At 49.2% G+C, this 12,593-nt stretch overlaps 1 protein-coding gene across 1 annotated transcript in view; it reads right to left on the reverse strand.

Annotated features, from left to right (window-relative positions):
• LOC142563863 (growth arrest-specific protein 2-like) overlaps positions 1-12,593 on the reverse strand; it is a 245,389-nt gene that overhangs the window by 35,233 nt on the left and 197,563 nt on the right. The window contains exon 5 of the mRNA XM_075674538.1: positions 251-392. Coding sequence (XP_075530653.1) covers positions 251-392 — 142 coding nt within the window. The remainder of the gene's footprint in view (positions 1-250; positions 393-12,593) is intronic.

A 12,593-nucleotide genomic window follows, 5' to 3' on the forward strand; every position in this document is an offset into this window, starting at 1 on the left:
GCCTTCTTTTTCTCCTTCCGCAGTGACCACCATTACGGCATGAATTGTCTGTCTTCGTTTTTTTTTTTCTCAGTCGTTAGCGAAAGCCAAATTTGCTGTGCATGGATTCAATGTCTCCAGCAGTTCTTGAAATCGCCGACGGAAGCCCGCAGTTGACGAACCTACGTTTCTCCCGATCGCTTTTTTTTTTTTTGCGTCTTTCCTTACTCGGGGAATCGACGAGGGAACTGAAAGGAAGGCGCGCGCTCACCCAGTCCGTCCGACTCGAACATGACGGACTCGTTGACGCCGAACTTGCGGCACCATCGCAGGAAGTTGTCGACGTTGTCCCGCGCGAAGAACGTGCCGGACTTTGCATTCTCCCAGCACTTGAACTCGAAGCTGGGCACCACCTGCAGCGAGGCACGCACGAGAGGGGAGAAAAAGTAAATAAATAATAAGGTCGATGCAACATGTGGCAACATAAACAGTTATGATTTCGTCTGATTGCTTGATAGAACGGATTGATTGAATGATTGATTGACTGACAGATTAATTGATTGATTGACTGACTTATTGATCTGGTCGCACGCCTCAAAGCGACACACGAAACTGTGAACGACGGCGTTATGGCGAAGTCAACCTCCACCATCAGGGGGTTTTCAGCGGGAGAAACTCGGGCGAAATATGGCGCTCCTGGAAATGGCAGTGAATTGATCTGAATTTTATTTATTGGTTGCAGCAGTAATGAAAACGTGCAAAAAATGCATTTTGATCCCTAGATCGAGGCTATATGGTATCCACGTGAAGCATGAATGTACGTATAAAGATAGGCACAGTTAATACTAAGCAGCTAGCTTTATGTGACGCATTGCAAAGAATGCAATGAGAAAATATATTACCAATGCGGAATGCGTAGTAGAGGTATTACACAAATATGGAACATTTGCAAGTAAATACCGCGTACATCACGAAAAGTCTGTGACGAGTGAAACTTTAAAGGGAAACTAAAGCGAAACAACAAATCAGTTTAGACTAATAAAGCATTGTTTGAGAACACTGCAGGCAGTCATTTCAAAATAATAGTTCGGTTATTAGATGAGGAAATGGAGGTCGAAGTATCAGTGTTTGAATTTCGCGCCGAAACCCCGACGCCGGTACGTCAGTGTGATATCAGGGATTCCAAAGTATGTTTTCGCATTTGGGCCGCGTTGGCTGAGTAAAGGTTCCCGACACATACCATGTTTACGATTTGGTTCCTTTAAAACACAATGTAGTCCCCAGTCTGTACCGCTATATAATTAAAGGGACCCTGAAACGCTTTTGACGATTTTCTACAAACGTACTGAGTCGTTAGAGTAGGTCCTTCTGATCATTAATTGACACATCTAAGTGCACCGCGTAAAGCGTGTAATTTATTATAAGGTTTTAAAAATGCACATCGCTGCCGATCGCAGCACACTGCTCGGCGGAATTTTAAGCCGCCCCCAACCATATGACCGAAGTAACCCATATGACGTCAGTGGGGCGAGCTATAAGATTGGCTGACCAGGGCGCGTGATCGATAATTTTTCCAACTTTATGGTAAACAAATGATCTTCGTAATAGTTGTAATGTTAGTTAATTTGTTTTTATAAAAAGAAAGTAACATAAAGAGAGCGCACAAGAACAATTTTTCAGTACACTTAAGCACTTCCGGCACACAGCAAGTGTCGTCTGCTTGTGTTACAACGTACTCCATTTTGCCGTGAGCTCCGCGGTCAGAGTCGGTCTCAGTCTTTTCGCGAGCACTATGATTGGACTTTGTTGCCTTGTGGACTGCAAACGTAGCGACTGGCAATATCTCAAGCTGCGACATCATGTCCCTCTGCAAGGCAGCGTACGAGCGAACTGGCTGCTGCGCATCGGACTGCCGCTATCCGATCGGCGCCAGGATTTGCGCGTTTGTGGCCATCACCTTACACCGGAAGATTACTAACGCAATAGCGTTTCGCGAGTCCGGTATTAGGGCAAACGCAAGCGCAAGAGGACAGGGTCTGGCCGCTTGACCATACACAGTAGCAGCAACGAAGTGTATTCTTCTTTGCTGCTTGTGTGTGTTTTTCGCAGGAGTGTAATCATCAACGCGTTGATTTTATAAATGTTTAAAATATTTCACACTTGGTTAGAGCAATATTAGCGCTCTGTTTGGCTGGTTAAGCGCTGCGCCAACAAGTGTCTGGACCGTGCGACCGATCAGGCCGCTCACGTACGTCTACGCTAAAGTTCCTTCATCAGCTTGAGTTTATGCCTCCAGCCATTCGCCGAAATGACTTGCCTGTGGTTACAGGAATACCAGACACGTTCGGCGCTACGACAGAATGCTCGCAATGCACGCTACTTCGATAGCTGTCGCTTGGGGTCGACGGCCAAGCGGCTAGCGGAGAGGTCTCGCGCGGGCGGGGGCGGGCTCCAAAACAACCGGAAGTGGACGATGTGACGTCGCATCGTGATGCAGAACCAGTGAAGGCGGAGCTTAGCCCCGCTCGCTCGGCGAACTTGTTGAGGAGGAAAAGCATGGCTAGGGAGGAGGGTAACTTCTAATCGCTTGTAGCTCCATTAATACGTAACGCTTCACTTAAATTCTGGTGTGAATGTTGTACTTGAGCTGTACCCTACTCGTCTACAAAATTTGTCCGAACGGTTTCAGGGGCCCTTTAAGTAGGCCGCAGAAGGTGCAATCAGAATCCATGACGTCACAGCGACCAGGTGCGGGAACTTCAAGGAGGCGTCTCCACCCGTCTTTCGTTCTTGCGCTTTTTCTGGTTTACCAAGCGTCTTATCGTAGTAAGAGTGGTGTTTTTGGTGTCCTAGAAAGGTAATTTACTGATGCAGAAGAAATAATTCTACTCCTTATTCTCCCTTTAAACTGAGGAAAGGTCAGGATATTGCAGCTTCAGTAATGTCTGAAATAGCAAAACAGCTGCAATGAAACATAAGGAGGAGGAGGAGGAGGAAACAACTTTATTTCGTCTACCTGGTCTAGTGAGAGGTTGCTACCAGTTTATGCTTTACAGCCACCTCCTCGGCTCTTTCGATGGCCCGAAGCTGAACCTCCAGGCTCGGATGCCGGAGTATTACTTCCCATGCCTCAGGAGATGAAGTGGCCAGGAAATGTCTGTGGGTGTATGTAGGTGGGGGGGGGGGGGGAGAGGTACACCCTGCAGTTCCAGAGAATATGATCTAAAGAGGCTAAAGACCCAAATAGGGAGCAGTGTAGGCCTATCAAGCCAGGGTAAAAGTGTGTGTATACATTCGTCGCTTAGGAAAGAGGTGCGTTTGGCGTCGACGCAAGGTGATTTCTTGTCCCTTGGTGAGTTTGGGATGAGGGTAGGGGTTTCGTCCGTCTTGCGAGGCGGTAGCGCTGCGCAAAATCGTGGTATGCGGTCAACGGCTCGCACACCAGCTCCCCCGGGGCCAGAGACAAGGCCCACCGCTCGGTTTGACAAATCCTCGAGCACGTTGGTGGGCCGCCTCGTTCACCGGGTTCCCTGCTTGAGCCGGGACCCATGTCGATTCAATCGGCTTGGGTTGTTCACTGCCTTGTTATTTGGTGGAGAGTGAGGGGTGCAGTATTCGCAGCGTGTTTAGGGACACAATTAGTCGTGCAAAGTTTGATACGGCGGTCTCTGAGTCCCTGATTATGGCAGTAAATCTGCCTGCTCCGAGTTGATGCCACGGACAGAACTTGCCGTCCTTAAATACTTCGTTTAGCGCAAAACAACGGACACAAGAAAAGGCGACAGGACAAGGCGCTACTCTCAACTGACATCATTGTATTGCGTCACTCCTTTATAGACAGCAGAAACTAGAGGAACATGCGCAGTGAGCACCGTGTGCAGGAACCACCCACATCCGATCACAAGAGCGCACTCATGCGACAGCATCTAAAAAATCATATTCAGCACTGTACAAGTTTAAAGGAGGCACACTAATGCACTGTGACCCTAATGACTGTATGAAGGATGCTTCCGATAACTCTCGGGCGGTCGTATCGCGGCTCTTTTTCAAAATCGTTGTATCACGAAACATGGGTTTGCATTTGCATATCTTACAATGTTGAGCCAAATGGGAACCTGTGCCTATTGGTATGGATCGCTCATGCTCTCTAAGGCGCTCTAAGGCGTCATGCTCTCTAAGGCGTCCTTATTGTTGTTGCTCGGGGCGCAGATCGGTTGTTGTAGTTGTCGACGCTGCTCAGTATCACTTGTCGAGTAACAAGCGTGCTGTCAGCGTAATTACCTTTCCCAAAATCCCAAGACCTGAAATAGCAGAAGGTGGCGGCGCGAAGTTCTAGCAGGAACAAAATAGGGAAGGGAGATAACGAGGAGAAAAAACACTCGAAATTGGGCATGTTTTGCAGGTGTAAGCGGAGAGCTGTGACAGCCACGAACGTGAGAAAGACACTCACGTGATTCGTAAGCGGCATTAGCTTCGAATGAATGCTAATCATGACCTTGGAAGGCGTGCCTCTACAAAACACAAGGTTTCCGAATAGATAACGACTGCTTTTTTTTTTTAGCAGGCCAGAACGAGGTGGAAAAATTTTGAACTAGAAAAGAGAACTGTCACAGTTTCGTTTTAACACCAAGCGACACACCTACAAGTGCAATACAAGTTCAGAATTAAATTGCGATATGGGGGTTCTTAGTAAAATACCGAGCTGGTCGATATCGATGAGCAAAAAAAAAAAAAAGAACGGTAACAGAAAAACGACGAAGACAGTGTAACTTGTCACCATCTTCGGTCTGGCCGCATCGCAGCACATCACCTCACAAACAACAAGCATTCACTATGGCTTCCAGATTCAACAGCTCAACGCTATGTCAAAAGATTGTACTTTTTGAAAATTGGGCCACATAACTTCTAAAGGTAACTAGCACTTGTTACCTTCAATGACGGCACAACATCCACCGAAGCTTGAATTTAACTCCAGGCCTTAAGTTGGCACAAACTGGACCATAATTTACGGAAGCGAACGATGAATTACCGCGGTCCCAGGTGTCCTCTTACAGCACGCATAACACGGCGCGCGGCGCCGAATTTATGCATACTGTCCCTACAACGAAAGATGAGCACAAGCACCCAATCCCGCAAGGCTCTTGCCGTTACTTAAGGCAACGAACGCCTCTAATCTATAATATGTGAGAAACGCGATCCCATGAAAGCTACTACGTTTGCGTAGAGTGTAGGCTCGCTTAGGTGCGAAAAACGGCGAGGCAACGATGCGTGTTGGGATCGCGAGAACGAACGCACGTACTCACAACAGAAGGAGAGAGAGAGAGAGAGAGAGAGAGAGAGAGAGAGAGAGAGAGAGAGAGAGACGGTACAGCAGATGCTCCCAAGAAAAGGAAGGGAGCCCAGGAATAGCGAGACGCGAAGCCAGCAGCAAGAAGCGCCGGCAACCGCGCGCTATGCCCACAGATCCGTTATATTTAACCCCGCACGCGACAGCATGCGCTGAAAGCAGGAGACGTCACACGCGGTCGCTGCAGCTAAAAACAAAACGAGAAAGCAGCAGCACGAGCGCTACGAGCCCACGTCGTGGTAGACAGCGACCGGCAGGAAGCCGCGGGACGATGCGCGCGAGTCGGAAGAGAAAAAAAAAAAAAAAGGCGGCGGCCTTGCGGTGGTTGGGCAAGAAGCAAAAGTGGCGGCGATCAGATGACGCTGCCGCCCGTCGCTTCCGGGCCGCAGGGACGCTTATTATGGAGACGCGCGCGTAAGGCCTTGCGCGCGTTCCACGGCCTTGAGCCCTATTCCTTGCCGAGTCGGCGAGGTCTAAGAGGGCCCACGCGCGGGGTTGAAGCTGCGACTACGTCGCAGGGTTGGTTGCAACCTCAGAGACACCAAAGCCAACCGCACGGGGGGGGGGGGGGGGGGGGGGGCAAACGGCGCCCAGTTGGAAACGCCTCACTGCTGCTCAGTAGTTACGTAAACGTGAGAGGAAGGCAAAACACAAACGAGCAGAAACAACTGCGGTCAGCTAGGTATTGGCGGCGAGGATTTACGGAGTCGCCCTCTGTCGGAAGCGCTTTCCTTGGGTGGTATGAGGGATCACGCGGCGCGCTCCTCATAGGTTTCGCTTATGGCGCTCAATAAAAGCATCACGCGGCAGCCCTCCTGGGCATTTATGTAAGTACTCTCAAAGCGAGGGAAGCTTTTGACTGTCAATATAATAATCTTGGGCAAACTGAAAGCACAGAATCGTTTACAGACTCTATCTCTTTACCGAATACGTACAGTAAACGCCACTGTGCGCGGTCGCCGCGATGGGGTCTCCCGGACCGGCTTCTTGCATGAAAGGTAGGTAAACGCTGAGAGTAAACGATGTTAAATATGTTCTTATAGTGGGTTGTCTGTATAACCAAATGGAGCATAACAGAATGAACGCTCACTGCAGCGATCGCACGGGTCCGCAGCGACCGACTGTGCGTCTGCATGTATGTCCGCGCACAATGTTTTGCTTTCGCTGTGGGCGCGTTTTCGCACCGTGTCGCGGGTTTTAGGCTGCAGCATATGAGCATTTCACAGTACACTAGCAACCATTGTCGTATGGACGCCATCAGAACTGTTCAAAAATAATTTCGTTATAGAGACTTCGACGCCTACGGCGACTGTGATGTGCCGTCGCGACGATTCAATCTATTTTGTCTTCTAAGTTCTTGCACCTGTCAATATCATTTCTCAAGTTGCGTCGCACGATATGTTTATCGGTCTTCTCAGCGTGCGATTTCCCTCTGCTGGTTCGTAATCCAGTGCATTCATTCATAACAGAAACATGACCATATCCCATGCCCTTTTTATAATGTGCGTCTTACAGCTCCCTTTCCGTTCCAGTGAACTTACCAGTATCTAGCATCAAGTTCATAGAATAAACCGTCATGCCATTAACCGGGAAGCGGGCTCGGGCGAGCGTCTCAGTACGTGTTTTCTGCTACTCACCGAACATCGCAGTCCCTACGCCGTAGTAGAAATGTTCCTCGCCCCTGTGCTTGCTGCATACCCGAGTTGCAGCTGATGGCTGTCTGCCGGTTCTAAGTTTGGCGAGTCAAGCTTCACGCAGCTCCTTGTCTTGTGGCTACGTGTGAATAAGGCTCACGCCGGGCTTCGTTGCGTACGTCGGGCACTGCGGCACTGAGCAGTAGCCTACCATTCTGCATGCCTCCAAGGCAGCCACTACCTATTATAGCGATTTCAAATGTTGTCAAGCAGACACCCAAGGCGGGAAAGCCTCACCACTTGATCAGAACCGCAGCGCAGGTAAGACTTTAAACGTTTGTTTTCAGCTCGCTTCGGTGCCTTCGAAGCAGCCGACGCGGCTGCTGTGTCCACGTGATCCCTCATGCCACGTCACGCCGACGGTGGCGCCAGCTCTTCCAGTGGAAGAGCTCGAGGCCAATAGCACAAATCAGAAGGGGAATCCGAGGGGCTCGAATTTCTAGTTATATACCACCACACGAAGCCAAGAGACCACAAAGTCAAGGAAATCATAGGTGATAAGGTAAAGGGAAATGAAAGTGAACGAAAAAAAGACTATTCGCCACCGTTGGGAGATATTAACCTGATCCCACGCCCAGAAGCAATGAAAAAGAGAATCTTAGCGCGGGCTAATGAAATGATCGATTGAATTGCTTCCAACAGCCGTAATGAGCCCTGTATTCCTTGATACGCTACGATACGTGATTTTAGGAAGAAAATCCTTTACCCAGCACTCCTGGAACACTTCCGAGAGTTACACACAGCCACCTAAAGGGCCCACGAAAACTTCTGGACAACGCTTAAGACGCCTACTTACGCAATAGTAGCGCGCTAATTAGACCTTGCCGGACTAAATGTACTCCCTCAGCGCACGCGTGAGGCGACTGCCCGTTGCGATGCTTCCGCTTGTGCTTGTAACTACGACGGACAAACTAAAAAAAACGCGATATATAGAATACAAGTCGGCGAAGGGCAGTTAAAGAAGAAAAGAAAAAGGCTACACTTGAAAACGAAAACAGTAGGAAACCGGCCGAATCCGAAACCAGGCTCGGTTGTCTTCCGCGCGGGCAACGGCGCACGCATCCACACTCTCCATCTAACGGATCGCGCGGGGGCGAGGCCAGCGACCTCTGGAGACCCCGGGCGGCGGGAATAAAAACGCACCCGCGAGGGGGGCGAAGAAGATGAGCGGCTAGCGGCTCGGAGAACGGAAAGCGGCGGAAGGACCGGGTGAGAGTGGGGCGTCTGCAGCAACGCGTGAACGACAAGAGACCCGCTCGGTTGCTCGCGTAGTCCGTCCCGGGTACCCTCTCTCTCCGTCCCGTTACCCACACGATGACGACGTCGAGGAGGGGGAGAGAGAGGAAAGGTCCCGCCGTTCGCCTCCACAACACAAACACACACATGCGCGCGCACGGTACTGCTCCCTCTTCGTCCCTGCCCCACAACCGCACTCCACTACGACTTTCTAGGAGGCGTCTGCCTCGGCCGGTAACGGTGCAACGTTACGGAGGCTACGCTGGCATAGCCAGACTATCCGGGCTGGATTAGCGGAGTCACGAACGTGGACAGTAGAGTTGGTGCGCGAGCTTTATTAGCACGTGAGGAATGCCCATGTGAGATAAGGCGACAGGGAATATATTCAATGTTGTTGTTATGGCAAATATGTTGAGCGCAAATGTCCTTAATAATGTATAAACTTAAAATAATTAAAGGGACACTAAAGGCAAGCACTCAGCAGCCGTGGACTGTTAAAATACAACTCCAGAAACCTCGCTGCGCTTGTTTCGTGCCAAAAAGAAAAGAAACACAGTTTAGGACAAATTTGCATCTGGAGGGTCTGCATACCTTCAGCGCAATTCAAATCGACCGCTCCCAGAGCGCGCGCAGTGGTGACGTTGCACACGCCATCGCCACCCTTTTACTGCCGTATGCGAGTAAAATGGAGTCCGATAGATGCCGCTACGGTTTCAAAGCAAACCTTGGATTCGCCGCTGCAGCTGCTCTTGGTCAAGCGGCGTGGACAGTTCGGCAATCCCTTGACATCACATGGACGTGGCATTCTCTGCTAGTTACATTTTGTTCGAGTTTCGCGAGCCAGAAAAACCAGCGCAGCACTATGTGATATCGGAACTACTGAAACGCGAAAATGCGGCCAGCGGAAAAGTGGAGAAAACGAAACCTTTCGGCCACCTGCGTCGTTGTCGAGGGTAACGTCAATGAGTTCTTTGTTAAAAATATCATATAGAACTGGACAAGTATAATTTTCTTCCGTCTTATAGTGCAATACAATAAGTTCATTACGAGTGGTTGAATACCAGTGACGGAAGTATAATGAGTAGTAGTAGTAGTAGTAGTAGTAGTACTAGTGAACTTTATTTAGAGAAGAAATTGTCCGATGGGAGCTGGGTCCCTCATTTAACTGTGCAAAGTTTGTCACTGAACGACGTGCACTCCACACTGCGATCTCTGAGAAAGTTGACCAAGCACAGTGCAGCAGTAAGCGGAAAATTTTTTTTTCTCGGACATTTGATGCGAAATCTGCAGGTCCCTGGATAAAGCACGTTTTTGACAGGTTACGTGGCCCCATTGGCCCCGTAAATGAAGTAGGGTAGTTGAACAATCAGGACAGAATAAAAAGAGGCTCGCATATATGGACTGGTTTCGCATATCGGGTGCATGCCTTCTGTCATTCCTTCTATAGCGTCGCATTGAGACTTCGCGAAATTTAGCGGCTCTGCAAAGACAGGGTGAAAGAGAAACATAAGACCAGAAACGAACAAAAGAAAGTTATTTCGTGAACGGCCACTTGCCTGCGTCTCTTGCGCGGTTATACTATCGCGACTGGTCATCGCAATAGTTCGAAGTAACTAAATATGCACCCTACACAAAAGCAACACATCACGCCAAATAAGTCTATTTCGATCTTCAACAAAAATAAAAAAGCAAGAAAAAATAAAGAAAAAGAAACAACTGCAAGAAGAACCAGCAGGCGCAGAGAGAAATGTCGTCTGCTCCTCTCTACTAAATGGGCCAGCGCAATGCGCAGGTACACGTGGCATCCGCGCATGTGGGCCACATGATCGCGATCTCTGCTCCTACAGGTAAAGTCAATGCTACACGGAATGTCGAAGCAGTGAGCTTTGGGGCACAGGCCGGGGAAGAGCCGCTTCCAGACGTCTAGTGGAACGCAAGAGCAAGACGGAGACCGATCGGAGGGTGCGGGGGGGTTGGACGCACCACACACACTGCGTAAACAGATATAAATCCCCGTCACCCTTACCCCCCCCTCTCTGAGGGCGCTTCGTTTTCCGGAAACCGTCGAGAATGCGACATCAGCGACCCAGACAGAAACGTGGTGCCGAAGGAACTCGACAAACAGACGGGACGGCCACCTCTCGCCGGAAATGCTAGGAAGGGGGCTACTTTGAGATATTCGCATGCTTCGCGTCTCGACATGCGAAGGAAATGCTCCAGCAAGCAGCTCTCAAAAGGAAGAAAAAGAAGGGGGGGGGGGAGGCATCGCAAGCAGACGCAGACAAGGACACAGGGTAAAAGATAGGCGATAGAATTCCAACTAATGGTTTGTTGAAAAAATCGCCCCACTTGAATACAAGCACGTGGCCTGCAAAGATCTCACCCATAGACTTATAGCTTGTCCCTGTACGTCATTACCGTTCACAGAATGCTGGATTACGGGAGTCATGAACGTGGGCACAAGGTTGGTGGCGCCATCTCGTGGCGCAGAGTTTACTCAGAAAGGATACAAGAGTTATTGCAGCAACTGACCGCATTCCGCCTACCTACTGGTGTAAAGCGTCGCAAGTGATGCAACCGACAACACGCAGTTCCTTTTGTTTCATTTCTTCGGCGAGAAGGCCAAAGTAGCGCAGCAACGTTTCACGTGTCTGTGGACAAAGAGTCACAAGGAGTCGCTACCAACGTTGTTATTGCCGTTCACATGGAGTCCAGCATATATTTCTGTAAAGAGTGAACCGGCTACAAGTGTACTGAAAGGTCGGACGTATCTAGTGATATATATATATATATATATATATATATCCTGACTGAAGTTGGTGAAGGGAAAGCGGTTAGATACGAGAGTAGATGCTGGAAAGTGAGCGAACTATCCTGGGAATGCTAGTCGCATTAAAGTATAGAAAGCGCGATTACCAACAACAAATACGGAACCGTGTACCACACAGCAGCTAAAGTTTAAGTGTTCTGCCAGTACTGCTGCTTGTAGAGAAAGAGAGAGAAGGATGTTTATTGTAATGTAGGGAATTCTGCCGACGTATATGCAGGCGCCTACATGATAATCCGCGTATAGAACGGCTCGTTGCAGAACAACGCCTGCCTCTAAATCTAACTCAAAGCGAAAAAAAGAAAATATCCGCAAAGGATCTATGAAAACAGGTTGTCTTCATTCATATATTTTTCTTCTCTTGAGCTGCGTATTCGTGTAAAGATCACATAGTATATTGGAAGACGAACGGAGGGTGCCGATGGAGAATGATGGGCAAGATATGCAATTTTTCCACGTATCACTCAGTAGCAAGGAGTTGCAGTAATACTTATTGCATGTGCGAACAACGTGACCACTTAAATAAGTATGCTGGAGAGTTCACTCTTAAAGGTTATCCAGGTAAAGTTGCTCCGCCTTGTAGAGCCAAACGCGATTTCGCCATCTGGATACTCGCGGCTTGACGCGCGTTCAAATTGTTATAGCAAGTGTTTGAAACTACAAATTAAAAATCATGAGCCATTCCACTCGGTGAGGGTGGGTGACCAGCGAAGCTGTTTAGCACAAGTAAATTTTTTCTTGTCATAATGACGGCAGTTGCCTTCTGGCACATCACACACTACGGATTGGTTGCCTGATCTGGTCTTTTCTAGCACTACGACGACAATGATTATTTAATCGAGCCTGTTGTCAGTCGCTGTGCACATGCCAGATCAATTGCTAAGGGACACTCTCAAAAGAGAACATATAGAATAATTTCCTGATAACAATGTTCGTGGCATAGCGCCGATTCGGAGTTTGTTACTTTAAATTGTTACTTCGAATGCTCGGTAGTCGCTCCGAACCAGTTTGTAGAGGAATTGAAGGAACGCTTTTAATTTCCAAGGACCCTTGAATCTCCTTTTCTAAATTCGAGTGTTATTCAAGGATTCCAAGGAGGCGTACGAACCCGGTTCTGTTTTGTTGTTGTTGTTGCGGTACCGAAGGGATAACGAAGACATCAAAAGCGACGACACGCGGTTGCTCGAGGCACCCCGTCTCTCTCCTACATGCCTGTCAATATAGAGTGCCCGCCTCGCCAGAGAGAAAACCAACCAATTAAGAGAGCCCTTCGCCATATGGCTAGGCCGCGCGGCACGCTCTACGCAAACAACCAGACGGCAGTGTGCGTAACTAACACATCGTCCGTCTCGCGAAAGTCAACGTCCGCAAAAAAAAAAAAAGAAAGAGCAAGGACCCTCGAACCGGGAAAAGCCTAACGAGGGAACAACGGACGAGGAAGGAGCGGAGAACGCGGTAGTAGTCGACGCCGTGGGCGCCGATCCTGGGCCCACGTGGCCGACTCCCCCCC

This window comes from Dermacentor variabilis, chromosome 11 (assembly GCF_050947875.1).
Source record: "Dermacentor variabilis isolate Ectoservices chromosome 11, ASM5094787v1, whole genome shotgun sequence".
In the NCBI taxonomy this organism is placed as follows: domain Eukaryota; kingdom Metazoa; phylum Arthropoda; class Arachnida; order Ixodida; family Ixodidae; genus Dermacentor; species Dermacentor variabilis.